At 39.0% G+C, this 27,927-nt stretch overlaps 3 protein-coding genes across 6 annotated transcripts; 2 read left to right on the forward strand and 1 right to left on the reverse strand.

Annotated features, from left to right (window-relative positions):
• The first annotated feature begins 6 nt into the window (after positions 1–6).
• On the forward strand, positions 7–15,351 carry LOC118212873 (molybdopterin synthase sulfur carrier subunit). 2 transcript variants are annotated; one of them, XR_004762326.1, is made up of 7 exons: positions 7–212; positions 808–929; positions 1,067–1,206; positions 1,714–2,069; positions 2,470–2,593; positions 10,670–10,742; positions 14,343–15,351. XR_004762326.1 is itself a non-coding variant. In XM_035391305.1 (4 exons), the coding sequence occupies exons 1-3, from the start codon at positions 201–203 to the stop codon at positions 1,191–1,193; spliced, it is 261 nt and encodes an 86-aa protein (XP_035247196.1). In that variant the 5' UTR covers positions 7–200; the 3' UTR covers positions 1,194–1,206; positions 1,916–2,048. The 2 variants fall into 2 exon arrangements, 1 of the variants encoding a protein (XP_035247196.1); XM_035391305.1 differs by lacking the exons at positions 2,470–2,593; positions 10,670–10,742; positions 14,343–15,351 and having other exon boundaries at positions 1,916–2,048.
• LOC118212871 (molybdopterin synthase catalytic subunit) lies at positions 1,068–3,846 on the forward strand. Of its 2 annotated transcripts, XM_035391304.1 has the most exons (5): positions 1,068–1,206; positions 1,714–1,836; positions 1,916–2,069; positions 2,470–2,593; positions 3,516–3,844. In XM_035391304.1, exons 2-5 carry the CDS (start codon positions 1,716–1,718, stop codon positions 3,588–3,590), a joined length of 474 nt encoding a protein of 157 aa, XP_035247195.1. In that variant the 5' UTR covers positions 1,068–1,206; positions 1,714–1,715; the 3' UTR covers positions 3,591–3,844. The 2 variants fall into 2 exon arrangements, with proteins under 2 accessions (XP_035247195.1, XP_035247194.1); XM_035391303.1 differs by lacking the exon at positions 1,068–1,206 and having other exon boundaries at positions 1,289–1,836; positions 3,516–3,846.
• LOC118212870 (integrin alpha-2-like) lies at positions 4,693–27,927 on the reverse strand. 2 transcript variants are annotated; one of them, XM_035391302.1, is made up of 30 exons: positions 27,867–27,927; positions 23,297–23,420; positions 19,034–19,143; positions 18,754–18,845; positions 18,342–18,456; positions 18,118–18,245; positions 17,504–17,652; positions 16,774–16,924; positions 15,860–16,025; positions 15,551–15,627; positions 15,321–15,459; positions 14,883–15,028; positions 14,612–14,755; positions 14,268–14,471; positions 13,506–13,636; positions 12,658–12,821; positions 12,293–12,444; positions 11,716–11,826; positions 11,541–11,626; positions 10,581–10,722; positions 10,281–10,370; positions 8,762–8,838; positions 8,586–8,669; positions 8,195–8,297; positions 7,859–7,969; positions 7,493–7,603; positions 7,188–7,301; positions 6,943–7,032; positions 6,254–6,370; positions 4,693–5,883 (listed from the first exon to the last, which is right to left on the reverse strand). In XM_035391302.1, exons 2-30 carry the CDS (start codon positions 23,350–23,352, stop codon positions 5,779–5,781), a joined length of 3,465 nt encoding a protein of 1,154 aa, XP_035247193.1. In that variant the 5' UTR covers positions 23,353–23,420; positions 27,867–27,927; the 3' UTR covers positions 4,693–5,778. The 2 variants fall into 2 exon arrangements, with proteins under 2 accessions (XP_035247193.1, XP_035247192.1); XM_035391301.1 differs by lacking the exon at positions 27,867–27,927 and adding an exon at positions 27,576–27,758.

Consider the following 27,927-nt stretch of genomic DNA (forward strand, 5'->3'; position numbering starts at 1 on the left):
TGAAAACCGCCGATTCAGTCCTTCCGATTTCCCAGACCGCAGACGGCTGCTGGGCGAATCCATACTGCAATCAGTAGGCGTGTACATCCGCTTCATTTCCCGTTTAAAATAGTTAGCTGACAGACCGCTCGAGCAATAGGAACAGACGACAGGGGAAGAAGTTTTGTGCTGCGCTTATGTAACAAGATCAAGTTTCATTCATGAATACCGAGGTCAGTTATTTTTATGTTGATTATTATATTTATATACGCTTATAACAGTTTGTTTATTTTTTGTTCTGCTTCTAATATTAGCCTACCTGTTTCGAATGAGCGGTCGCAATACCACTATCAATGTACCAGTCAATCGATTTGAAATGTATACTATTTACCTGTCGGCTACTGTTTTAACCCTTTGAATTGTAGGTTTATTTTGTAATGTTTTTGCTTCTTCAAAATGCTAAGTCAGTGTTCCATTCATAGACTGTATAAAAATAGGTTCCATTGCTTTCAGTCACCAGTAGTGACCGTTACACCAGCATTCGAGTGTTCAGTTAAGAGCATTCTAATCACATATTTGTGATTTAAGACCTTAAAATAACTTGATTAAACTAATTCGTTATTGTTTTAAGTCGCTTGAATTGTGCTACGTGAACTGCTAGGGATACAGTTTGAATAAGTCAAACGCGTGAAAGATTGCTGAGATTGGTGAACCGTAGCCTGCAAATGACAGTGTTACTGCTAATAGGTAGGCTACGTGCGCAATTTGCAACAGGGTTCAATAGTTGTGAGAGCAAGCGCATGGATGACCTTTCTCATTTGGCAATAGGTGCTGGTGCTCTATTTTGCCAAAAGTGCAGAATTGGCAGGACTCAAATCGGAGATCATTAGTGTCCCTCAAGAATTAACGTCCCAAGAACTGTGGCAGGAACTGGAAAACCGACATCCTAGGTACGTATAATTTTACTAGTAGCCTTTAATATAGTTAACACTGCATTTATCGATGCATAATCAGATTTATAATAATCCTCACTTTCTACTTAGTAAGATGGTTAATATTATTGCTGACAGTGTTAAATTATGATCAGACTGTCTGCGATTCGTGAGCAAGTGGTGATTGCAGTGCGTCAACAATACGTGGTCCTGGGTAATCAGCACGTGAGTCTGCGGCAAGGTGACGAGGTCGCTGTCATTCCTCCGCTCAGCGGTGGCTAAGCCTCGATCTCAGGTGAGGCGAGTTGTATTATCTTTCGAACTTTTGCTTCTTCCAAATGAAACTAAAGTAGCCACGAAGTGAAAAACAGATATCTATCCTTTATTTCCTGATGCAGGGCTTCCCAAACAGTTTAAGGCCCGCTACAATTATCATACTGTGGGCCCCAACCTACTTCAATAACATGGCCAACTTTTGGGACAGTACCTTTATCTGGCATGGAGAGATTTCATATCCTAGTACATCGGTGGAACAGTGTCTAAATTGTAACCTCATTATTTCATGGATTTGTGTCAGATCTATGTATTTTGTACAATATTTAGTTATTGCAGTGGTCAACCTAAAATGTCACTTTTGAATTATGGAAATAAACAAAATAATTCTTGAAAGGGGAAAATGTTGATTTTGATATAAACCCCTGGGACTCTCTTATTGTCCTTTGTGTGTACTCGTGGATCCCAATTTGGGAACCCTTGTCTATTGTATTTGATATGCCACACCTTTTCATCTTGTTTGTCTCAGTTATGAATGACCATGACCGAGGTCCACAGGACCTTATCAAGCTTACCCATGACAAGCTCTCAGCTGGTGCTGTATCTGAAGATGTGTTGTGTGCTTCTTGTGGAGCTGTCTCCATGTTCATTGGTGGGTCTTGAAGCTAGCTTCAAATAATACCGCATGTTTGTCAATGGAGGTGCTGGTAATATTTCTCATTTAATATCAGGCACCACTAGGAACAATTTTGAAGGAAAGAAGGTTGTTCAACTTGAATATGAAGCTTACATTCCAATGGCAGAGTCACAACTGAAGAAAATATTCAGTGAGATAAGGGAACGATGGTCAACCGTTAGACACATCTGTGTTCATCACAGACTGGGGTGAGTCTTTTTTATTTTAAACTTTTTTTTTTTGTCAAAGATTATATTGCATAATTTCTGTGAATTGGACTATTGGGTGTGAGACGTTATTTATTCATAGAATTCATAAAGAAGGGGTGTGGAGCCTGCAAAGTGACAGTTATTAGAACCTCCAGCAGGCCTGCTTAAGTATCGTAGTCCAGAATCCTAACGCCATCAGATTGTGTGGATTTGACATGCAGTAAGTTAGATCCCAATGACGGATCTCAACATCCATGATTCCCAGGATTCAGCACTGTATTCATGCAGGTCCATCATCTTTAGTTAATAGTGATCCTCCAGCAGCCTACTCTATATTTGTACATGTTCTTCAACCCCCCCGCAGAGGAAAAATATTTAGAAATGTCTCCCAATGTTTCAGTGTTGTCCCGGTAACAGAAGCCAGTGTCATCATCGCCATCTCCTCCCCGCACAGGAGTGAGTCTCTGGATGCAGTTGCGTATTGCATCAATGCACTGAAAGCAAGTGTGCCCATCTGGAAAAAAGTGAGTCAACATTCTCATGTATTGAACAATGGGATTTAATTGTCAATTGAAAAGAGGTATTAAAGATGGAATTTTTAAAGGTTTTTATGATAAATGTGGTCATAAAAACAAAAAAAAACTTTCTTTAAAGGGCTCATAAATGGTGTGTCCCTGTGTGTGTATTGATTATAAAAGCTAATAATCCAAAGTATAAGTGAAGAGCATACACAGATACATTTACTGTATATGCATCAAGGGAAGAAAAGTGTGTGCTTGTATGAGAGGCCGTTTAGGCCATGAAACACACCACACACCATCATACTCTCTCTCATACACACCATTGTAGTGAGGTTTGGTCAGGTTTATTCAGAACAGATTAAGTTCAACCTGAATTCTGTATATCTGTAGAGCCTAACTTAGTGAAATTATGTATGTAATTATTTATAATTATTTATATATAGGTAATTGCATGCTTGTCAGTATCGTATTGCATAAATGAATCTTGTATTTAACCTTTTACTTATCTGTAATGCCTATTGCATTGTATTTTGGTGTATTTAAGATGCATTACTTTAGTTAATGTCATCCACGCCATTCAGTTTAAAGTCTAAATGGAAATTTCCTCCACCAGAGTAGAGAAACAAAGCAGGCATGTTGTGTCATGCTTCCCAGATGAGCATGCCCAGATGAAGCATGCAGTATTGAACAGGAATTTTATGAAGGGTTGCATTGTGCTTCAAATGTGCCACATCAATCAAGACCAAAGCATGTTCTTTGAAGTTAAAGATGGCTGCAACTTAAAAAAAAAAAAAAAAAAAAAAAAGTTTGATTATTCTTAAGCCAAAGCCTGTTAAGATTGTCTTTGGGTGAAAATTGCTGGATGTAATTTGTGTGCCCAGATTTGATAACTTCTTAATTTTAATTTTAATATTTTAATGTTAAGGAGGTCTATGAAACTGAAGATTCCACTTGGAAGGAGAACAAGGAATGCCTGTGGGCTGAGGGGATGCTCAAGTAATGATGGGTGGTGTCAACAACAGTCAGTCCCGGAATTCCATTTATCCACCAATATAATTGTATATTAGCAATCTGTTATCGATTTTACCACTGTTACCTTATTAAAACAGTAAAACGATTACCAGTTTGTTTTGAATTGAATGTGAATATGTGTGCAGTGTGCTCTACTTATTCCCAAGTGGAACACAGAAACTACATAAAAATAGACTGTGCTGTGCCAGTTTGAACATGAAATAAAACGAACAAGAAATAAGATTTCAGACTTGTTTGCACATGTGGTACGTGTGAAACTATTCTTAAATATCTGTGCTTAATACATAATGGCAAAATGACAATGAGGCAAGCTAGTTTTCATTTATACATGGGTCTGTTTTATGGGTACCTAGCCTTTTGCATATGGCAATTACAAAAAACAGAGCAAAAGACCCCTTTCATAAATATTTATTAAAAATCCATCATCCAGCAGATATAAAATACTTTTCAACAATCAAGAACAAGGGGTCCTGAAATCTGTTTAAAAATAGAAATCAAAATATATTTGAAAGAAACCAGAAGCATCGTACCCGTTTATAGAAAAAAAAAAAAAAAACTCCTGCAAAGAAATGCAAAAGTCCACAACATTCCATCAGTCTGGTATATGTGAACCACATAAACTTGCACTTATACCTGTGATGGGAACTGCGTAATGTTTACAAACAACAAGGCCGATATTTCTCACCTTTGTTGGGGAAAATGAAATGCTGGATCATGTATAACTGATAAAGTATGTACATCTTATGTAAACAACAGAGCGGGAATTCAATTTCAATTCAGTCAGTTCAGGAAACGAAGTAACAGTGTTTAATCATTTAAAAAAAGAGTTAAATGTGCAATTTTCAATTCATTTCTTAAACTGAAATGAAATTGACCCCGTCCCTGGTAAACAAACATAATGGTAGTAGTTGAGCACGCAAAGTGAATATCTGGAATGGTTTCTGTCATTGGAGCTTTTTGTATTCAGCCCATCCAAATGGCATTGATATCTTGGGTTTTGCACTGTTAGCATGATCATCATGGAGACAGAGTTCTGGGAATGATTTCCCTTACTTGTATATTGCATTATATGGCTTTGTATTTGTTAAACATTAACATTAATGTTAAATTTTAACTTGCTAAATAATTGCTTTTCAAGGGGGGTTGTAGACAGCCAGTGTTACCATCCATAAAACAATTCAGCTTCAGCAGTTTCATTTTACATTGAGTTACAGCTCTGTAAGTTCTGTACCTATTTTGAGTAGTACATCGCCGTATGCGAGAGATGGGGTATTTGGACACATTCCATTTGATCTGTATTTTCAAGTAATTTATTTACAGTTAATAAATAAGACGGGTGGCACTGTGGTACAGTGAAGAACTGCCACCTCACAGCAAGAAGGGCTGGGTTTGAATCCACGCTGGGGCCTTTTTGTGTGGAGGTCTGCGTGTTCTCCCCATGTGTGTTTCCTCCCACAGTTCAAGGACATGCAGGTTAGGCTACCTGGCAGGTTTAAATTGCCTGTAGATATCAGTGTGTGAGTAATGGTGTGTGGGCCCTGCGATGGATAGGATACATGTCTTGCAATGAAAAGAAAAAATTCTAACCCCATCCTGCTATCCTCAGCAAACAAGCCTGCCCAATCCTACTTAATGCTAAAACCATATGCAAGTATTTATTGCCATCAGCTACACTGAGGCAGCAATACTGAATGGAGAAAAGTGCTAAAGCTTCCATACACAAGTATGGCATCAGGAGCCAAACAATATTTCAGTTCAGCTTTAGGGGGGAAAAGTCCAGTAATTACTTAATTTTCCTGCTTGCAGGCAGACACAGTGCTATCATTGTGCTTTGTAGTCTGAGAGTCAGCTTTATCTAACATTGATCGAACTCTGCGTTTCATTTTGGCTCTCCGAGGCATCTATTTCATTGTGTCCCCCACGTCCCAGGCCTTTAAACGAGCCTTCCTGCAAAGCAACAAGCACATCCACCCAGCGAAAGAGGTCGACGGAGTCTGCGGCTAGGTGGCCGCAGCTAGTGCAAGGCCTGCTTTTCCGGGGGTCCCGGTGTCAAATGATTTCCGTAAATTAATTTCCCTTTTCCGTTGCGGTGAAGAGGCGAGCACGAGGACCTCTCAGGCAGCCGTTTCCGGCTCCTCCAGTCTGGCAGGGAAGACTCAAGCAGTGTTTGCCTGCAGTCCGACATTCTCGTACTCTCTCTCGTCCTCGTTCTCGTGCTCATTCTTCATCAGCTGCTGGTACTTCCTCTTGAAGAAGCCAAACTGAAAAAAAAAAAAAAATCGGGCCAAGTGAGGTGCTGGCATGTGACTTGCACACTTGTACGCACGTTTAAGCATAGCTAATAAGCGGACGAGAGATTCAGTAAGGCTGTTGTGAGATATGCACACAGCTGCACCCTGTAGTATGTGCTCTCAGGTCATGTGCTGACAAGAAAAAAAAAATCCTGTCACATGAGATTCCTGAAATAATGATTACTAATTATTTCAATGAAAACATATGCAGCGCATAGTGGGCTGCTTTGAACTTTCCTTTGAGAGGAATTCTAAGCTCAGGTTAAAGCATAAGGTTGATTGTGTTACAGGCAATAATGCCATTGAATTCAACATGGTGGGTGGACATAGAGAGTGTTACCTTCCAGAGCAGGAAAACTGCGATGGCTAATAGCAGCAAACCTCCTATCACACTCCCCACAATCACTCCTATGGGCACATCTGCTGTCTCCTCTGGCTTACTGATGATTATTGCTACCTGCAGATGGGGAAAGGGACAAATGCAGCCACATCTATGAGAACATTTTGCTGAAATGATAATTTGTTGGTTTCCACTTGCTATTCATATTGACCACAAGAGGTCAGTGTTTGCTGAAGAAAGCAGCACTTCAAACATTTCTGTCACAGTGCTATTCCGTTGAGTATAAAGAATTCTGTAAAGGAAAACACTCTTTGAAAGCAAATTCAAGCAAATTCAAGAGCAAGACATACCATGATGGGTATCTGATTTGTTTTTGGTTATGTGCATTTATGCATTTTCCCAGGAGAATTACTGACCGTAGAAAACTACACATTGATGATTACACAAAGTACACTGACAGTGATCATATAAACTGGATAGTTTAACGTAAAAACTGCAGTTATTAAGCTGGCTTGCTCGTGACTTCATATCTCTATATTATATTCAATAAATCTTAATTCATGAGAAATAACAAAATAATCAAATGTGTTTGATTATTTTGTTATTTCTCATGAATTAAGATTTATTGAATGTAATATAGAGATATGAAGTATAAGCACAAAGAGGATGTTTAATTTTGGGCTCATTACCGGAAGCTTCTTATGACTGATGACTAGAAGTTCAGGCTGCGAAGTCTCTATTTCTGCAGTTGCAGCGAGCTCAATGGACTGGAAGGTTGACTGTACATCAAGAAAGAAAGAAAGAAACATTGTGAATTAAAAAGATCTATGCTTGCCTTCAAGCTGGTACAGTAAGCTTTCTGTTCAGTTGTCGCAGGTAAAACATTTTGCAGTGGATTCATATTACACAGGACACATTGTGATGTTAAACTTACCGAGGCCAGTGTACCATTCCAGATCCTTGTGGTGATATTGACCAAGTAATGACTTTTTATTCCCATATCCTTCAGCAAACATTTCATAGACTTACATGTGGCACTCTCACAGTCCTGCCAGGCAAGCAAAACACAAAGTATGTACTGTATGTGCATTTATAAACATCAGAATCATCACAAATAAAGCTATATAGCAGGCAAAATAACTGACTGGTTCTTATAATCAAACATCATTATGTTCCAATTTTCTTCAAATCCTTGAAGGTTTAGATGTTGCATAGTTGTGGCAGAAATGAATGCCTCACCAACTCCTTTTGCCCTCTGAGGCTCTCCTTGGAGAAAGAGGCTGTGTGGGGCTTCTGCTTGATCTTCAGCGGGTCGATCAGGCCGCTTACCTCACAGCTCACATCGCTGACCTGCAGGGAACAGGAAACAGGAAGGGGACCATGCATAAAGAGACACAGTCTCTGTTGTACCTGCTGCCAACATGCTAACTCCATAGCCGGGTAGATTGCAACCACCCCTGCAGTGGGTAATTTCCAAGGAAATCCCGCATGTTCTCTATTCTTCAAGGCATCCTGGCTTACAATTATCCCATTGTGTTTACGAGAACTATTATTGTGCCAGTTGCAGTTATATAGGGTCAGTGGGTGAAGTACTGCCTGACTCACTGGCTGAGTGTTGACTCCTGTTAAGTAGAACAATGGATTTCCTCCTTTAGTGTAAACTGGGAAGGAGACTGTGAGGTAGACCAGGCTAACCGGGAAGTTCCCTGTGGAAACCTGAAAGAGAAACCATACGCAGCTTAATCACAGCCAGTTTAGGTCAGAGTGCACGTCCTGCGCCTGCTCTCGGAAATCACTTGACACCAGTAAATCCAACGGAATGGGTCGGAATGGGATGTTTAAACTCATGGGAGGGCTCCACCCATTCTGTGGCTCGTGAAGTTTCACTATGTCATCACTAACATGACGTACTGCGGCAAACATGTTCTGAAATGTTCTTACTTTCAGTGCGAAGTTTAATTCTGGACCAATGTCATTGTAGTCTGTCACTGTAGTCTTTACTGGGGCGTGTTCATTCACAACATAAAAATTTATATTGGCCTCTCTGCGGAGAAAAGCAGAGAGAGTACAAAAAGCAGAGATAAAGATTACAAGATTACAAGGCTTACCACACTGGTTTGTTGTAACCCTTTAATGATAACTTTATTGAAACTGAAAACTGGTAGTTTATATGTACTTTAGTACCCATATCTGTGCATTTTTCTTTCAATTTCATTTTCAGTTTCATTCAAGAGGAACTTGAAATGAAAATGGGTTTCCCGGCCAAAATTATTTGCTTGAAATTGTATGGGTATATTCATCTTTTATTTCGTTAAAGCATAACAGGACATACCTTGTCAAACTGATTTCAGAGTCATACTGAACTGGAAAAGAGATATCAGCTTTGTTGTTGTTGGGAGATTCTTCTGTGCTGTCACTGTTGAAGAGAAATCGGAACAAGGTTGGGGCCACATTCCAAATGTATGATCACATGCTCAACTGCAAAAACTGACCAAACTTTTCTCCCACCTTACAGCCTCAAAGTGAACTTGTGCTTCCCTCTGCAGCTGTTTCAGATTGAAGTCAAAGTTAATTCCAAACGTCACCTATAGAAAGAAGATTCACCGCATTTAAAGGTCATTTGTTAAGACAGGGTCACCTGCTCATACGTTTAGTTTAGTCACATGCGTTTCGTTTATATTTTGTTTCTTCGAGTTTACACACACACTGCATCCTTCACGCACAGCAAGACATGGGGCACATCCCTCCCTCAGCAGGAAGTCTGAATTTAGGACCGTCTGACAGGAAGTGGAGGAGACGGCAGGTCAAGTGGGGCCATTTTGGAGAGACTTTGGACGGAGGAGTTTGTAGCTGTAGTTTGTTCTGTTCATTTTGTGTATCAAGCATTTTGTAAAAATTAAGTATTGTTGTTACAGAGAATTACAGACAGGTAGCGTGACTGATAGAATTTTGGAGGGGTCCCTGCTGTTTAAAAAAAAAAAATTATGATTAGTTTTTGGGTTAGATAGAAATATTTTGTTTTGGATCCAGTCTATGTACCAATGACTCTTTGGGAGCACCTACCAACCTCTTCCAGCACCAGACTTTAAACATTTTGTTGCCTCACCATCGTGTGCATATTGTTTTAGTTTGTTTGTTTGTTATAATCGTCCTTTTCCCACCTGAACCAAAACGTAATACTTGAACAAAGAAACAAAGGCACCAGACAAGAGGCCTGGAAGCAGTGCTAGAAAACCCTGCACACATGGTCATCTTCCTTACAGCTGGTCTTGGTAGATGAGTCATGCTGTATTCCTGTTTATACACACACCTCAACATTTAGGCTACACAACATGCGCTAGTTTTTACCATAAATATTTAGCCGTAGATTATAGCTTAATTATAGGTCTAGCTTTTGGGATGTACAGATACCTAGGTCGTAGGCCAGGTTTACTTGGCATCTGTCGGTTTGTGGCTCACAATGCACAGCTCTATCATGCCCATGTAGGAAGTTACACATGTAGGTTTTTATATATAAGGCCATTTTTGGGAAACTTCCCTGCTATCTTTGTAGCCTACTATGTTTTGCCTCGCGTAGCTACTAAACCACGTCCACATGGTAGCTAATTCTCAAAGTTAGCCAAGAAAAAAACGAAGAGAACTTTCTGAATTAAGAAAGGGTCTTTTTCTCATTTCGTTGCTTTGGCATGGAATGGGCTACACTACCTTATCCATTTAGATACTCCGGTTACACCTGATAAATTTAAATCGGTGTTACAAAACTCTTTAGAGAAAGAGTGTGGCTTTCTGTAGCCTGGGTCCCCATTGAAAATATGCTGTTTTGGATTCATTCAAGCACTTTTTCTCATGTACTGTATGTTATATGTTTTTATGTGTGATGCACTGTAGATTTTATTGCTTCTGTTGTCTTGACCAGGTCTCCCTTGTAAAAGAGATCTCATATCTCAATGGCACTTCCTGGTTAAATTAAGGAGAAATAAATAAAACACAACGTGTGAAGCAGCAATGCAGGCCATGTCAGACTCACTTTTTGGTTTGTATTGAGAGCAGGGTATCCCAGTTGACAGGACACCGTTCCAGTTTCTTGAGAGGCGCATTTGACCTCAGTTCCATCACTCTAAAACGACAGAAAAGTTTATCTATTTACCACAGTCACAATGACAGAACTTGGAATTATATAGGTGCCCTTTAAAAGAATCAAATGTAGACCTAAAATCACTGTAATGTTGATTTTTTTTATCAGGATAATGATAAGATTAAGAACTGAAATTGCAATATATTACATCAGTTAATTTTTAGCTAGTAAATGAAGGGCAGCCAGACATACAGGTGGGGTTATAGATGCGTAGAACAGATTTTTGGAGAACGTTGCAATGACTCTGGAATTGTAAGCATTCTCCTTCTTGTTTTCCACAGAAATGTCAAAGGAAACTCTTCTGTTCTTGTTGCTGACCAAAAACGGGGTGGAGCTGCAATACAATAACTTCATGTGAGTCTGATGTTTTATAATAAATTCCTTAAACCATTAGTAATGCATTATAATAATTACATATGCTAATGAAACATTAAATATTATTATATCCAGCTGTATAAATGGATACAATGTAAAATGCTATGTAAAAAGTTGTGTAAGTCGCTCTGGATAAGAGCGTCTGCTAAATGCCTGTAATGTAATGTAAAATATAATATGCAAAAAGTTAGTAATATGAAAGTACAGTCATCATCTTCCAGAGTGTTACTGATGATAAAGCTGAAAAGCATACAAATTCTTCATGTTGTTTTGATAAACTGAAGACATGATACAAGTTTACTGTTCAAAATAACCGCAATACATTTATGATGATTGGTGTTGATAATAAAAAGTCTGAACCACAAGTTTACTAGATGTTGTCCATTCCCACTTGAATTCCACAACAGTTATGGTTTTTCAAAAAATAAAAAGCACAAATTAGAAAATATATAACAATTCCAAAATAGAAGACCTTCCCAGAAAAGATTTTCATGTTAATAATGCAAGAGCGGGCTTTAAAAATGACAAAAACAGACTCTTTCAATAAGACACTGCAGTGAGCCACACAATGTTTCCCTAAGCTCAGTGTGCTGATGGGGAATTCAGAAACACTGGAACAAATTAGTTTCCATTGATGCTTTAATATTTGACTGAAGCCCACTTGCTGGTATAACTGCATGTTTTTGTATGGAATGGATAGACCTAGGCGTTTTGTTCGCAATGGAACATTGTATTGTAAGAACACTGTACTGTAAGAGCCCACTGACGAAAGCTCACCTTGATGTGTCGGATGACCTCTTGACGTTCAACACCAGATCGCTTACACAGACATCATCAGAACCACATTCCTTGGAGAAGGGGATCTGCCAACATATGAACAAAATATTACTATGCAGTAGGTACAATCTAAATGCACAGTGCAAATTAGATCTGCCATGTATTTGAAACTCACAAAGAATTCCCAAGCGTTTGGACTGAATGCATCAAGTACAGGGTTGGCGTCAGGCTTCTGCAGGTCAACGTCCACTCGTAGGCCAATGGAGTTCACAAAGTCAGGGGCTTCCTGTTCGAAAGTAGCAGAGGCAAACCAATAGGAATGTCTGATATCGGTGGATATTTTTCTAGAACCAATTCAATTTAATACCATGCTCAAGGAAACAATAGCAAAACTCCAGCCAGTGTTGGAATCTGTGATTTTTGGGTTGCAATCTTTTTTCTTGTAATCATCTCCTAAGTCTGCAGGTGTGGTTATGTCCGATGAGGCTTGAGGTCTGTTCCAATATTAAGTCTTTCAGCAGAAAATAACACATTACAAGAAAGTACGCCCTATAAATTATTAGAATAGAGCATTTATGATGCATTCTCAGATGTATTAGACATTGACAGTGTGTTTCTAATATGTTGTAATAGTAGTTTTATAAGAGGTCATCAACTTCAAACTGGGTTTATTTATTCATTTACTTATTTATTTATTTATTTATTTTGTCTGAATTACTGATTCAGATGAGGCTGTTTGAGTTTCCACTGACCTGAACATAAACCTCATATTCTTCACACACTCCCTGTGCGGAAATTGCGATATCTTTCTGCAGATGTCGTTCATTGTTGTTAGTGAACAGGCCCCTTGAACTGACACGAGATGACTGCAGATCTGCATCGAGGGTGAGTTTGTAGGTAACAGCTGCCACAGGGGATGAGAGTAAAACAGGAAGTTAAATTATTGTCGAATACAGAGAACGCTGCCAACAGATTTTTGGATGAGATTTATAAGAAACAAATCATTTCAAGATATTTCGTGGTATGTAAACCCATTATTCGTTTTATCACAATAAAAGTTATTTATCACATCGATTACATAATCTTAGGATGAAATTGTCAGAAAAGACACTCTTACCAACAGGTCCTACTGGTACTTTTGGCTTAAACGATGCACTGAAGCAGATTTTGGCTTTGAAACAGAAGACCTTCCTCCCATTGACAGTGCAGGGTTTACTGAGGATGCTTATTTTATCAGGTGAGAAGGTGGCGGTTGCCTTCACAGTCGCTAACCCTCTGGACCTGAAACCACAGATTCTATTAGCGCTTCATAATGCTGGACCATAATGCAGTGATTTTACACCTTGGTCCTAGAACAACACACACTTGGTATTGACCTGGTTATGATACGACGCAACGGTTCATATAGATGTACCACATCACCCCGTATGTGGCAACAGATACAAACGCACATGCTGTTTCTGAAAATAATAGCTCTGATAGCCAGTGAAAATAAAATGCTTCTATCCACTGGGTACTACTTCAAATTCTCTGATGTAGCACATCTCATTCCATTCTCTGCACATGGGATATCTGTATAGCTGTGAGGCACCGAGCCTTGTATAAACCAGGGTCGGCCCGTAGCATAAAGGCTCTATGCGGTTGTTTAGGGCCACAACCGCCGGAGGGGCCACACGGCCACGAGGGGGGGGCCACACGATCCATTGTTTATCGAAGGTAAATTAAGTTATTTTTGTAATTACGTTATTCATCCCCTATGGCGGAACTAGTGGTCTAAATTTAAAATGTAAAGGCAACCAAACAGTTCATAACAATGTAATGTAAGAATGATTTTACCAAGAGATGCCAAACCCCCCCCCCCCCCCCCCCCCCCCGTCGAACGCATCCCACAGAATTGTTTAGGGCCAGCAAAATCCTAGGGCCGGCCCTAGTATAAACTAATGCATCCCATTAAGAATAACTCACCAGAGCTGAACCACATTGCCGTAGGCTCCAACAGAAACATCCGGGATTGTGTCATCATTCAAATCTCTGTAAACATCTAGAGACCTTCCGAAATACTGCAGTTTGGGATCTAATTCAGATCCCAGAATTTTCTAGAAAATAATCCAAATAAACTCAAACGTTAGTAGTCAGTTGCAAAAAATGTAATAAAACAGGCTGATGTTCTGGGCTGTGCTGAAAAAAATACTGTCAATAATCAACCTTAGATTGAACTGAATTCTTAAAATACATGCATTGAAAGTAATCCATGATGTTAATCATTACATTACATTACATTATAGGCATTTGGCAGACGCTCTTATTCAGAGCGATGTACAACAAAGTGTATAACCATAACCAGGAACAAGTATGACGAAAACCCTAGAGAGAAGTACCGGTCCAAGTGCAGGGAACAACCGCATAGTTCAACTTGGACCCTGAAGGTTGAGCTGATTAACACTAACACAACGAGAACGGCAACAATTCAATAATCCAATTCTCCCCAGTTAAGAAGGGCAAAGTGGGAGTGCTCAGGCATTTTGATCTTAAATCATGCAATCAATTTACCCATGTTTATCAAAGGATGATTGCAAATACTGATTGCTTCTTACTGGACTATGCCTAGGTCCCAAATCTGTTTTTGAATCACCAGAACTTACCATTTGCAAAAATACAGCAGCATTGAGTACTGATAATCCAATATATAACATTTCCTCCATATAAAATCAATGATTTCAGTCTCACCTGTGAGTACTGTCTTCTGATGGTCTTCCTGTCTCCGTTGAAGACGTAAACGATGCCCCTGTTTTTGTCCTCCAGCGGGGCTCCAACCACCACGTCGTTGAAGCCATCGAGGTTGAGGTCGGGCGCCTCGGCGATGGCCATGCCAAAACGAGCATTCTCCGAGGAGAACGGCCCATCCAGAAAGCCCTGATCACTGAGAACGCCCTGAAACAGACAGAGGAACCGGGTTCAGATAACGCCAAGAGACGTGCCTATCCCACCAACGTCCGAAATGTTTTCCGCTGATTCTTCAGCTCCTAAATTCCACACAGTGACACACGTTCGGCACGGTGAGTGTGCTTCACCTTTGTGACGGAGAAGACGTGCACCTTTCCCTTTTCCTTTTTGAATTCGCTCATGAACATTGGAGCCCCGACCAACAGCACATCGGCCACACTGTCTTTATCCACATCCAGGGGGCACAAGACGCTGCCGAAATAGGAGCCAATCTAGGATCGCAAGCAAAGAGCGACAAAAGACAGACCTATTGCATGACTCAGAAAATCATGTTAGCCTAATGTAAATGCAACTGCATATTTTAAGTGTTTGTTACCATGTTTACAGAAAAAAACCTACCTGCTCTCCTCTTTCTGAATCGATGACTGTTGGCTGCCCTTGGGCATCGATAGTGTAGACTATGACTTGACCTGTGTGATTGGAACGAGGTGCACCAGCAACGTAGTATTCTGTGTTTCCATCAGACAGTGTTGTCACAGAGTAGCCTGCACAAATACAGGAAGCATACCGTTGTGATCTGCCCAGGGTATTTCTGGCAGTACCACATCCTGTTTCCTCAACAGTGGCAGGTACTACATATAAAAGCATATTTACTAAGAGGATAGAATGCAGTCCAAGCTTGTTTTTCAGCAGTCTGTAATGCAACATTGGGGAAATGCTTACTGATATAAAACAAAAATGATGAGAAAAAAACACCACCAAGTTCTGAAAACAAGACAAAACTGCGTATTTGACCCAGTATTGAACTGATATTAAATAACAGCCCAATGGTATTACCCAATAAAGAACTGTGGTTTCGGTCTTCCAAGATTTTCTCAAAGGCTTTTTTGGGGAATGTGTCTGTTTTCAGGGTTGTTTTGTGGACCACAGTGCCACTCCAGTCATAGGCTCCTACAGCACCTAACATCATGACATCCTACGGGTGAAGGGGAAAGGACCGAAGGTTAAAATCATTTCAAACTTTCAAACTCTGAATACATTTTTGTAACTTATGGGATCATTTATACCTTTTTAGTGGAATAGTGAGCACTGAATCCCACTTGGGACATCTCCATTTGGAAATTCTCCCCTCCTTTCCCAGTTCCTATCAGAAGACGACGACACAAAATCAGTCTAAAAAGCACTATTCAGCCTTGGGTGATTAATCTATATTATGGTGGTTATTCATTTATTTTTCTGCATCTATTCCCAGTGCATTTTTGAGATAGATATGAAACACAGTGCAAATAAATAGTAAACATAAGTATGTTCTAATCATTTACTGGGGAAATTATGCAGTTGCTGGTAAAATGAAATAATTTTACAACAGAATGTACCTTCTATGTTGAAGATTCTATCCCCAAGTGTCCCTGCGATCTCCAGAAGAGCATCTTCAGCTGAGACATTGAAAAAGTACTTCTCTGCTGGGGCACTAGCAATTGACTTAATTTCTGTAATGAGGTTTTTTGTGTCCAACTCATTTCTTAAGTAGTATCCAAGCACCTAGGAATAACAAGGATAAATATATGTAATCTTAATGATGGTGAAAGGGCTCATGCATTATTGATCCAAAAAGCAAATTAAAGCAACAAAAATTTAAAATATTATTCTGACTTGAATAGTGAAAATGATATTTCTGACTTTACCAACTATATGTTTATTATTGAGCAGGCGTTTGATTAATAAATCACATTTGGTAATTTATTACAAACACCGTCAATCCTTGATATAACCGTTGTGATCTATTAGTGTTCCATGATACAAATAATAAGCTTATACCAAATTATATATAATTCAAAAAATATAAAACCTGCAATCTAAAACAGGGTTTCCCAATTTTGTTCTGATGCGACCCCAAACGATTGTTCACAAAATTACGTGACCCCAACACCTCACCCACACATCCCTAACAACACCCATTAGCCGTGAGTACATTGGCAATATACCACAGCATCTTGTGCCTCATGCTTATTTATTATAGGTGGTTTGTTGTGATGTCTCACATGTAGTAGCCTACATTCACATATTTTAAATAGACAACAAATTTCTATTTTTAATAGAATTTTTTTTCTATTTTTATTCCATTTTTCTTTTTTTCCCCTAAATTTTCAGGTGAACCTCTCCTCAAATCAGCTGGCCCCACAAGGGGTCGTGACCCCACAAGGGGTCAGGAACCCATGATCTAAAACTTACTTTCTTGATGCATGAAGCATTTTAAAGGCAGGGATTTGACCAGTCCCTCCATACTCACAGCAATGCCAAAGCGTGTGATCTTGGCTTCCTCACACTTCCCGATGACATCGATCCTCATGCTCTTGTCATGAGACTCTCCATCTGTCACTACCACCATCACTTTACTTGCCCTGGGACGGCCACCATTTTCTGGCAAGAAAACGTTCTTCCTTAAAACAAGATGTACAGTACCATTACATCCTTGATTATCCCGTGTCACAACAAATGAATGACATTAATAAAGCTTGTTGGAAAGTACAGAGGCAGTGAATTATGAAGTAAAACTGGAAATATAGCATATGTGTTTTGTTTTTTCTATTTTGTTTCAGCACTATAGGCTGCTTGGCGTCATGTTACGTTATGTTATGTTAACACGCAGTTTGCTCTGAAAATTGCTAGTCATATTCCCACAAGCATCAATCAGCTTTACATTAACTTTTAATTTAATTATTTATATTAGAATGAAGCATACTCCGATTTTTCTCACACAAATACATTTGCTTGGGGTTTCGGCATTCTTTCAGATTCACCCTGGCATACCTGTTCATGGTAACGCTCTATTCTGATTTACATCTGATTTCAGGGGAGAGAAGACACCCCATTTTCTTATCCTGATACATTTCATCATTGCCTACTTTGTGATAATATCATAAATACAATAATCATGTGCATATTTAAACATCATACACAGTATAAGTATGTATGTGTGTGTCTGTGCGATGAATATGTGGTTAGTATAGCCAACATACCTCGCAAATTCAATGGCGTGGAATGTATTTGTTTCAGTACCCTGTTTCTGAGGTATTTTTGAGGCAGCAGCAATGATGGACTCTTTGGTTTTATAGGAGTTCAGTTTGAATTCAAAAGATGGGTCAACTGCATACTGAACAACACTCACCTGGAAGCAAACATGAAAAAATACATATGTAAAATAGTTATTTTTACTGTATGCAACAGGTTTAGGTGGAATATAGAACAGCAATATATTATATTGCTAATAACACTGTTAGTAACATTTTCTGCTTAAATATAATGACAAGTTTTAAAAATAAATATAAATATTATGCAATATGTACAAACCTACTGCAAAACACTATCATTAAATAAAAAAATAGTGTGCAAAGGTTAGTAGTTTAGTGTAATCAAATGTAGTATAAACACTTCAATTAGATTAGAGATCTTTGATTTGGTACAACATAAAATGCTAACCTTCTCTAATGAAGCTTGAGAAAAACCTATCCAGGCAAGATGTTGATGTACAAACGGTGAACATCAAGACATCTATTGCAGTTTTATTGTGGATTTCCTCTTTTAGGGCGTCATAATGAAAGACTATGTAAACAAGTTTAATCAAATCATTTACCTGAGTATTATCTGGACCAATGTCCAAATTTTCTAACAATTTCTTGAGAAAATTAACAACTGGATTCCAAGGCCAAATGCTATTAGACCCATCCAGAACAATTGCGACATCCATTGGACCCCCACAAGCTGAAACGATATAACACGATTTAAAAAATAAACAACATAAGGATTTTTAAATAGTCTTCAGTTGATTACAGAAGAATGTTGGGTGGGCGGTCTTACTCTGAATGGCTGGGGAGAATGAGGATAATGGACTGAAGAGGGGGGTCACTTCATCACAGATTCCAGGGGTGAAATACTGGCTGCCACATTGTTGGGCCCACAGAGGTCCACATGTCTACAGAGCAGACGACAAGCAGCAGTGTTAAACTGAGAGGCCCACTGCTTTCACACAATAAATGAGAAGGCATTTATGGCGAATATAGTGTGATATGAACAGTCAGTAACACAGGGTACAAACTCGGAAACCTACAACTGTGTCGCAAAAAAGTTGATTAGTCAAACTTTAATTACGTTGACCACGTCTGTAAAAAGCAACTGAAATACCAATGTTCGTCATGCCAAAACACATCATTGTTTCATGGGTTCCCCAATTTTCACAATTTTGAATTTTGCGCTTTCAAGTTTAGTTTACCATGAATCCATCCTGTCTGGCTGGCCGGGTGAGTGTCAAACCAAGAGTCATGTTGATGTCAATGTTTTTCACATCTGGGATCCTGACATATCCTGAAATACAGAATGGAAAGTTTAGAACTGAACAGAGCATTTTTACCTGGGAATTTCTGCACATTTTGGCAAATCTCCTTCAATATCCAAACGCTAAGCAGAGAGTGTTATGTCTGTGAGAGCGTCCTCTCTGTGGTGTGGGATAAAAATCACATTTGGTGTGCTTTCTCTGAGAAGTAGAAGCTTACTTTGCAGGTCCAGTTTTGCACAAGTGGTTGTGGACCCTGGGATTTGACACTTGTAAACATCTCCTTTCCTGTTCTGTGGGTAGCCACTCCAGGGAGCACCAACCAGGAGCCTGAGCAGAAAACAACAGAGGAAGTGAAGTCAATTTCATTCCAGTGAAAATATCACGGTATATTGTAATCACGTTAAGTGCAAAGCTTAACTCTGTTTGCTCTAGCTGACTACTGCTGTTCATTTAATCTTTTCCTTTCATTTTTATTACTTGATTATAACTGCAGTAGCTATGTGTTGGCATGGTAAAACCACATCCGCAAATTGTCTGCAACAAGAGGCAACCATTGAATTAGATACACTGAGAGCTTTGTACAGTTGTTTAACCTAGTTTTACCATTTGGTAGTTTGTGCTGTTCATGATGCAGCAATAAAAATTTAACAAAAAATGTAACAAAATGTTGAACAAAATGTAATTAATGAGAATTAGAAAGTGTGTAGGATTAGTGAGCATAACCTCCCAATCTGTCTGCCAGACTGACATCTTTCTTTGAATGGATTAAAGAACACCGCTATAAATGGTAGCAAACTGAAAGAGGTTCAAATTTCTGTCTGCAAATATTAAATTCATCAGCTCTTTTCATAAATTATCAGAATATGTTGTCTAACGTACAGTAAGAGAGATGAAAAATGTACAGTTGAACCACAGAGTAAATGGAGCTGTAGTACATTTGGTGGATCTCCCTATTGCTGTGTCTTTATTCTATATAGACTCTCTCTGTAGTCTATATTCAGAAACCTAGGGGTAAAAAAAATTAATGGTAAGCCACGAGATGGTAGGGGTTTAAGGGGAATTTCCAGCCAGTGTGGGTGGCTTATAATAAGATGACCAGATTTAGTGTGGGAATTAGCTAGTGAGTATGTCTCAATGCTGGCTAGACGAGAAGCATGAGTAATGAAATCATACAGATGCAATATCAAGGAGGTATTCTCACATCCCACATCCTGTTTGTAAAGCAAATATACTACTAAAGGATATTTCACAATCATGAGACGGGGAGTGACGAAATTGTGTGCGACTTGTGTGTGAAAGCACTGCTCAATGCCGTGCGTAAATTACCCACGACAAAAATAAAGTGACTCACGCCAATCTAGAACTCTAATGACAAGGTGGACTTTCAGATGAGCAGTTATCTGACACTGTAATGAGGCTGTGCCTGTTCCATACAGATTTATTATACTGCACATGGACAAGAAGTGAGACCTGAAAAAAAAAACATCTCACCAGTCACCAGCATTGCAACATGGGACTAAATATCACCAGTAAACAACTGCGATGAATATCTACGTAGTGCTCGCACAAAAGCAATTACGTACAATGTTGCTCTACAGAATTATGGAATATAATATTTTTTTCTATCGGTTCTATTATGTTGTAGAGTTCACTTGCTCAGGCCGGAAGAATGTAGATATCAGCTGTTAGCAGCTTTTGCTAGATGGCTGTTGAGGAAGTTACGCAACATCACAACTGGTACCAAAAATGTATGCGAGGAGAAACATTTCTGAGAGATAAGAAAATGTACTCCAAAAGTGCATGAGCATTTTTGGCAACAAATGGAACAATTTTAAATAATGTCTGTAATGCTTGTGTTTTACTGAATCCGCCTGTTCAGAGTGTTCAAACTCCCAGGTTATGCTTTGTTTATGTACTGCCGTACAAATATACTGTACTATAATACAATGAAATGATTTGGTTTGAAAACCATTTTATTAGCATGGCTTGAACAGCTTGGTGAAACAACAGTGGACATGGATTTAACTAGCGTAGTATTCAAGATTTACAGGAATGCAGTGTCGTCAGAGAGTTACTCAGATGTCCACTGGTGACTGCACACTAGGAAACAACAAAGAAAGCTCACTGAGTGCATGTTGGCTAAGAGTATGCAGTGTAATTAGCTCCTCTATCGTCTGGCTCTACTCCTGCTCTTCTGCTAGAATCACCCACACAGTGGCGGGATGTGGTTAATTACACATTAACCTGCAGCACCACTGGCTGTGACTGGACAGTCTTTTCTCTCATATTGAATGGTTTTAACATGGTTGAGAGTAAAACAAAAATATATTTTTTAAATATCCCTTTGAGCTGAATTGAAGAAAATGTATATCTTGCACACAGTACACACACAGTCTTTTTAATAAACATTTTTAAATGCCCCAATTACAAGCCCCATATCACACTATGTTGCTGAATCTTTTACCTCCATAACTCAACGCTACACTGACTCCTTCATGATCAATTCCTATATTAATTTGACTTCAGCGTCAACCGTCCATAAAAAAAAAAAAACTTCAAAATAAATGAGTGTATTTGAATCTTTACAGGCACATTGGATTTCTAATGTGCATTAGTACATTAGTTGCATACAATTACAATGCGTAAAATTTGTAATTTAACCACTTGTGGCTCAAAAAGGTGCACTGCACATGGTAGCCCCAGTGAGCTGTATTCTGAAAAGGTGAGGTGAAGTGAGATCTCTACCTTCCTGACTGACTGGGGAAGGTTTGTTTCACCACTGGGGGATGTGGGCACCAGGAAGGGCAGCTGACGAGTGGAAACTGAACAAAGAGGTCTGTCTACAGATAGAGGCAGTACCATTCACAGCTTGGTACTGCATGTCAGTGTGAGAAATCTGAACTGAAAGTGGGAAGCCAGTGAATGGCATGTGGCATTTAGGCAGGTTGGAGACCAGGTGTGTAGCAGCGTTCTTTATCAGCAGCGGTAGCCTGCTGCTGATAGGCTGGCCAGTACAGCGCTACAGTAGTCCAGACAACGGATTGTGCAAGTGGCTGAGTAGCCTCTTGGGTGAGCAACATTCTCCTGATGTTCTCATTGTAATGTCTAACTTGATGACTCAGGCTAAGGGGTGGATCAAGGTGAGGTAAAACAGACTTTTTATTTGTTCTGCGATCAAGCTTGAGTCCATTCTTTGAAGTCCCTGTAAAACACATGGGCTGGAAGGGCATTATTTCCAGCTATCTCTTTGTAATTAAACCCTCTTAATGTACTATATTGCTACATGCATAGATTAACTTACTGTAGAATTTTACGTGTTTATTTCTCGTGGAAAGAAGGCAAAAAATAATTTCCCTTGAGACAGGGAAAGCACATCTCCTGAGAGATCTCCTGGAAACAAAATGAATTATAGGACACTGGAGGCCTGTAAATTGCAATCTCCTGGTTTACACAGAGGACTGCAGAAGCGCGCGCCAGTGCTGTCCAGTCGCAGCCATGTTGTGGTTTGAGTAATCCCATACAGTTGGGTTAGTTAAACTGACTGAAATCTTGCCTACCTTAAGTTTTTTTAATATATTTTTTAAACCACAGGCTTAATACCATTTTAGTTTGTTATTAAACAAATGTGCATATATTAACTGAATTCTTCTCTACCTGAAGTAAAAGAAAAAATAAAACTACAGGCAGCCTAATACTTTTGGCCAGCACTGTATGTATGTTTGTATATTTGCAGGTTCCTGAAAGGAATGATGGGATACTGTGACCCCCACCCCCGTGTATCCAAAGTTTATGTTTTTACTGGAACCTGCATCCACAAGTAAATGATGCGATATTATCAAATTATATCACAGGTTTCTCAACATTCGCAACACGTTTGTGAGAACTTGTCCTGAGCACTACAAGCTTACAGGAAATGCCAAATTTACTCAAAATAGAAGCTAAGAAAATCTTTCAAAATCGGTAAACAACTGATTTCTCAAGTCACAGATGCAATCTTTTGAAAACTTCCTCATGAAAATAAATGCTAATATTAACCGGAATAGCATGATAAAAATCACCTTTTCCCAGATGGCCAGAAGGTGTCAAAGCAATGAGTCACTATTGGAAGGAAGTAGAACACTGTATTCTGACTAAAAGGATTTCAAACTAAAACCGCCTGCAACTGTCCTGTGAAGGAAAAATAAACAGAACATTACTAGATACCAAGATGCAACCATAGGGTTGGGAGATGTCCCTCAGGGGATATCAATTGTACGGTGTATCAGATGTATGAAAATACAAAAAGGACTTTAAATCTTGTAGCTTATGAAAATGACTTAATCAGTAAAGTGATATGGGGACAGGAGTATGTGCACTGTGGGTTCATGAAAACAGGTAGCCTGAAGCAGTCTCTTCTTTAATTATTCTCACTTCTCATCAAGAGACAGCTAAAATTTACATGCTTAAAGAGCAAGGTTTCCACAAAGCAAACTCATCTTACCATTTGCCTTGATGATTAATGAACTGTTTCACAACGTATCCAAACTCTTCAGTCATCGGACCAGTGAATACTTTGGCTCCCGATGTTCCAACATTGAAAGAGTGTGAACAGTTGATGCAGCAACCTGTAAAATTAAGTATTGGTTATACTGTGTCATGGCAGGTTGGGGCAAATCCGATGAAAAACAACATCTGCACCTTGAAAATGTGATCCATTGCTGGTGACCTAGAGCTAGCAATATCAGTAATAAGCAATCAGAACAAGTTAGAACAAGATGTGGGTACATAACATAAGACTGCAGCCAAAGCATGCCAGTACAATGACATTTTGAATAAGTATTTTGGCACTTCAGAGATGTTTTGAGAAACTCTGCTTGTGTACTATAGAATCAAATAATCAAACGGACAGCTATATATATATCTTGATGAGCAGAACCTCCAAGGCATATGACAGACCTAGCTAACCTGATCGGATATGACCACACGTTAGTTGAAGCAGAGGAACTATGTGCTAGACCCATTCCTTTTTCTGTTTGCAGGCCTCTTGGTGCTTGCGTGCGTGTCTGCGTGCAGTTAAAGCCAACATTAATGAAGTTTGGGCTGGAGTGATTTTTCCTCACATAAAACAAACCTTTCCAACTGCATTTTACTCAGTGGTCTAGAACAAAGCAATACAACTTTCACAGTTGTGTTCCACCAAGAAAAAAGAGGCTTATGTTAAGATAATTGACCATTGCTGTAATTCAATATATCACAGATATAAAAAGTAATGTTTGAACCCTAGATCTGTAAATTTCTTAACAACAGTGAAGAGTCTGCAGCTCAAGGATTTTCAATGAATTCTAGATTTTTAACTTATATTTTTTCAATCCTGCATGGTAGCCTTTGGCGCCTATTGCCGGGAGTATCTCAATAAGAACAAATCTTATAATAGGTTGTCAAAACACTGAACATTGAGTTGAACACTCACCAGTGTGAAACTGAAAATACGGTTAGCAATATATGTGCAGCAATTTAATACTGTACTGGCATTAATTTATGTTCCAAAAACACATACCAGTCCACACAGGCTCTTGCTGTTCCTCTCTCATCAAGACAGATAACTAGCCAAGACTCGGTGCATCACAAAAACACAGGATGTAAAGCAAGTCGCAACAGGTTTATTTGGATTCTTGCACTTCTGTAGTTCATCTGTATAAATCTGTATCACTAAACCAAAATATTGCAACTTCATGCCAAAGTAAAGCCACCGACATGGAACCCGGTGCAACTTCATCCACCACCGGACTCATAGCTTACTTTCAATCAGCTAGCAACCACCAATAATGTAAAAAGGTCTTTCGATCCTGTGAGAGAAATTCTGTGTTTGTCAGCAGTACTGAAAAGTATTCTTCACAGTGTACTTCATAGGGCAAATTAACACTGTGAGATTTAAAAAAAATAAATAAATAAATAAAAAAATAAAAAAAAACTGGTGCAATGGGAAGGATTAGTGTTTGCAGTCAACAGCACAAAAACAATAATGTAATGAATTCAAAAAGAAATATAAAAACCAGGTACCTTCCTGTCTCTATAAAGAAGACACAGAGAGAAAGTCTCATTTTGAATTTTAGGCCTTCCCTATGCAACATGTCCATAGCCTATGCGCAATATGCAGCTATCCTAACGTTACAACCTTGAATGACCTCGATGAGAATTACAACTGCACTATGCATTTCATTTTTATAATAATTTCTTTGGTCACAACATGGGTGCTCGATATATGTCCAATTCACACCCAGCCTAAGATATCCATATCGTAGCCAAACTATAACTTAGACGGACAATTGATTATGATGTTATGATAATGCTGAAGCTGAATCTGAATCTGAATCTCGCAGATTTTGGCCTTGGTTTTAAGCAGTAAAGGGAATGTGGGCTATGTGGGCTATATCTCAGTTAACATGCTGATATGGATATCATCATATTCTAGCAGCTCAATGTGCAATAAATAGTCTTAAATTTACAATGAGCTCAGTGACTGTAGACTTGACCTTTCAAGATGGATGTCATGCAGTAAACTGAGAAATGAGTTATTTCCTAAAGTCATTCAAACTCATTTATTATTAATTTATAATAGAATGACTACAATAGGCAAAACAATGTCGACTGTCAATATACTGAACATTGTCAGAACATTATTAGAATATAAATGTTTTGTTACAAGATTAAGGGTAGGATAACTGACACTTTCCTTAAAAATATGAGCATTGAGAAATGAGTGCAGTTCAAGAGCAATGTCAATACGGCGGCTGTTTTAACAAAAAAATCTGGCAGTCTGCTTCAGTGGGTACTGAAGACGAAGTAGGCCAGCACACTCTATCCACCTAAAATGGTTTGTACAACACCAATCTATTAAAGGTTTATCCAGCTTAGCAACCACAAAGCAGGCAGCTGAGTGGAACTACATTGTGACAGTATCAGCAGGGTGAAAAGGGCCAAAGCTGAAGGTTTCTCTGCCTTAGTCAGTAAGTATTGTCATCTACATTTAAAAGTGTTCTTTGTTAGTCCCGGTGCCAGCCCTCTCTGGAATCCCAGTCTCCATGGAAACAACGAGGAAACGCACTGACTGGGCATGAGGGGGTTTAAGCTGTGGCCTGGGCCACACCCCATTTTTCAGTGACAGTTGCTACATTTCCACTGGAATTCCACAGCGAAATTACCTTGCAGAGACACAATTGCATTTACTTGCATGCAAAACTGCCACCAAGACAGGTGTTTCCAAATTTCTTGTTGCAAGGTAAAGGCAGCCAAAGCCTACCGAGGTCTAGGATAGGCTTATCCATTTTATAAAGTGGACTGACTTTAATTTGCACAAATCCATGCCAAGTAAATGCTTTAATTATAGTAGCTGGTGATTCCAAATCTCTGGTGATGCAGGTAATTCCATTTCAATGTTCAGTGACCAGTCCACGCTAATCCCAGGAAGGGAAAGCAAACATTTTCTTGGAATAAGGGAAATTGCCTATTTTAAAAATAGTTTTTACTTTCAAAGTCAATAGTTTATTAGTCCTGAATGAAAAAAAAAATCTCATTCATGATGTTCAAAGCTTATAGATGCATTCAATAAGCAAAATATTACACAACATTTCAAAGTATTGGTCCACATCAACCGTAAAATGTCTCAACTTCCCGTTTCATTATAACCCCTGCAGTGACACACTCCAGCTACACAAAAGCACAGTTATTCACCAGCTGTCCAGAACACATAACTACAAATTGACATATCTATCCCATTTCATATGGTGTTTGATATGGTATTTTTTATAAAGGCCAAATATTTGTAACCTAGCTAACAATCATTCAGGTCTTCAACAGTAGGAAGGAAGCTTTGCCCTATATGTAGCAGTATTCAGTAGCAAAGTTTTTACAGTAAAAAGGACTTTGCAGACTGTTTGGGTTATATGGACAGTAAGGTCTGTATCACAGGGGTCATATGCTGAAAAATATGTCACCTCCAGTGACCCTTCTTATTGGGTTCAGCGTAATTATACAATGGCTGCTTTCAGACTAGTATATCCTGTGGGTGTGCCAGTGTAATCTCTGCTCTGGCGAAAACTCTCCGTCTCCTAGCCTGGTTACAGCTAACATGGTCCTGCAATTATATCTCATATATTTTGAAAATGGGGCATTTCTATATCTGGGAGGTTGCACATCTTATATCTAAAGTATTGTAAACTGCAGCCAATATGTGCAGAGATACCATACTGTTCACAAAAAAGAATAACTACAACAATCACCTCCTTGCACTGCTGCCTCATATATACATTTATTATTTATATTTTAAAAATTGTTTCATTCATTCATTCATTCATTCATTCATTTTACTTTACTTATTTATTTCATCATGAGTGAGGGTAACTGACTGAAAGCCAATTTCAAAAGACAATCCAAGTAAACTGATGCCAAAACTTTGGTCATCCTTTTTCAATTTTCATTTCTGTATGGACACGGGAAAAAATTAATTGGTGAAATGTCAATAAAAATAGATTTATAAAGCACACGTCATAAAACAAGGTTAATCAAAACAGCGTTCAGGATTGTATAATCCACTTATGCTGTAAAGGTTTACCTGCGGATTTAGGTAAACATGTCAGCAAAACTGAATTCAAAATCGCATTGTGCGCTCAGAATTTGGAACATATCATTCCCTTATACGTTGCAGCAATCGCAGAATTAATTAATCAAGAAAACCTGCACTACTCGTCATAGTTTAAACAATTAAAATGTAGGTTACTTACTGAAGACCATATACAGCGCCACTAAAATCTTCTCTGTGGCAGATTCCATATTTCCACTAAGTTACCGAACACCCAGAGGGCGAAATTCTATACTGTAATTCAACTTGGTGCTTTCCGGTTGAACCGTAGGCTATGTATTCCTCCTCAATAAACTTCTGCATGCTCTACGTTTTGTTAACTTCACAGTGAGTGGGAGGGCATGTTGTGACGTTGCTCTACCTTATCAGTACAGTGACACATCCGGGATGGTAGCCTACCGTACCCCAGATGTTTCGAGATTGTAGAAATTACCTTTAAAGGTTTTTGTAGAATACCGTTTCCGCCAGGTACGCTACGAAGACTAGCCTACTGT

The sequence above is a fragment of the Anguilla anguilla genome, chromosome 14 (genome assembly GCF_013347855.1).
Source record: "Anguilla anguilla isolate fAngAng1 chromosome 14, fAngAng1.pri, whole genome shotgun sequence".
NCBI classification, from domain to species: Eukaryota; Metazoa; Chordata; class Actinopteri; order Anguilliformes; family Anguillidae; genus Anguilla; species Anguilla anguilla.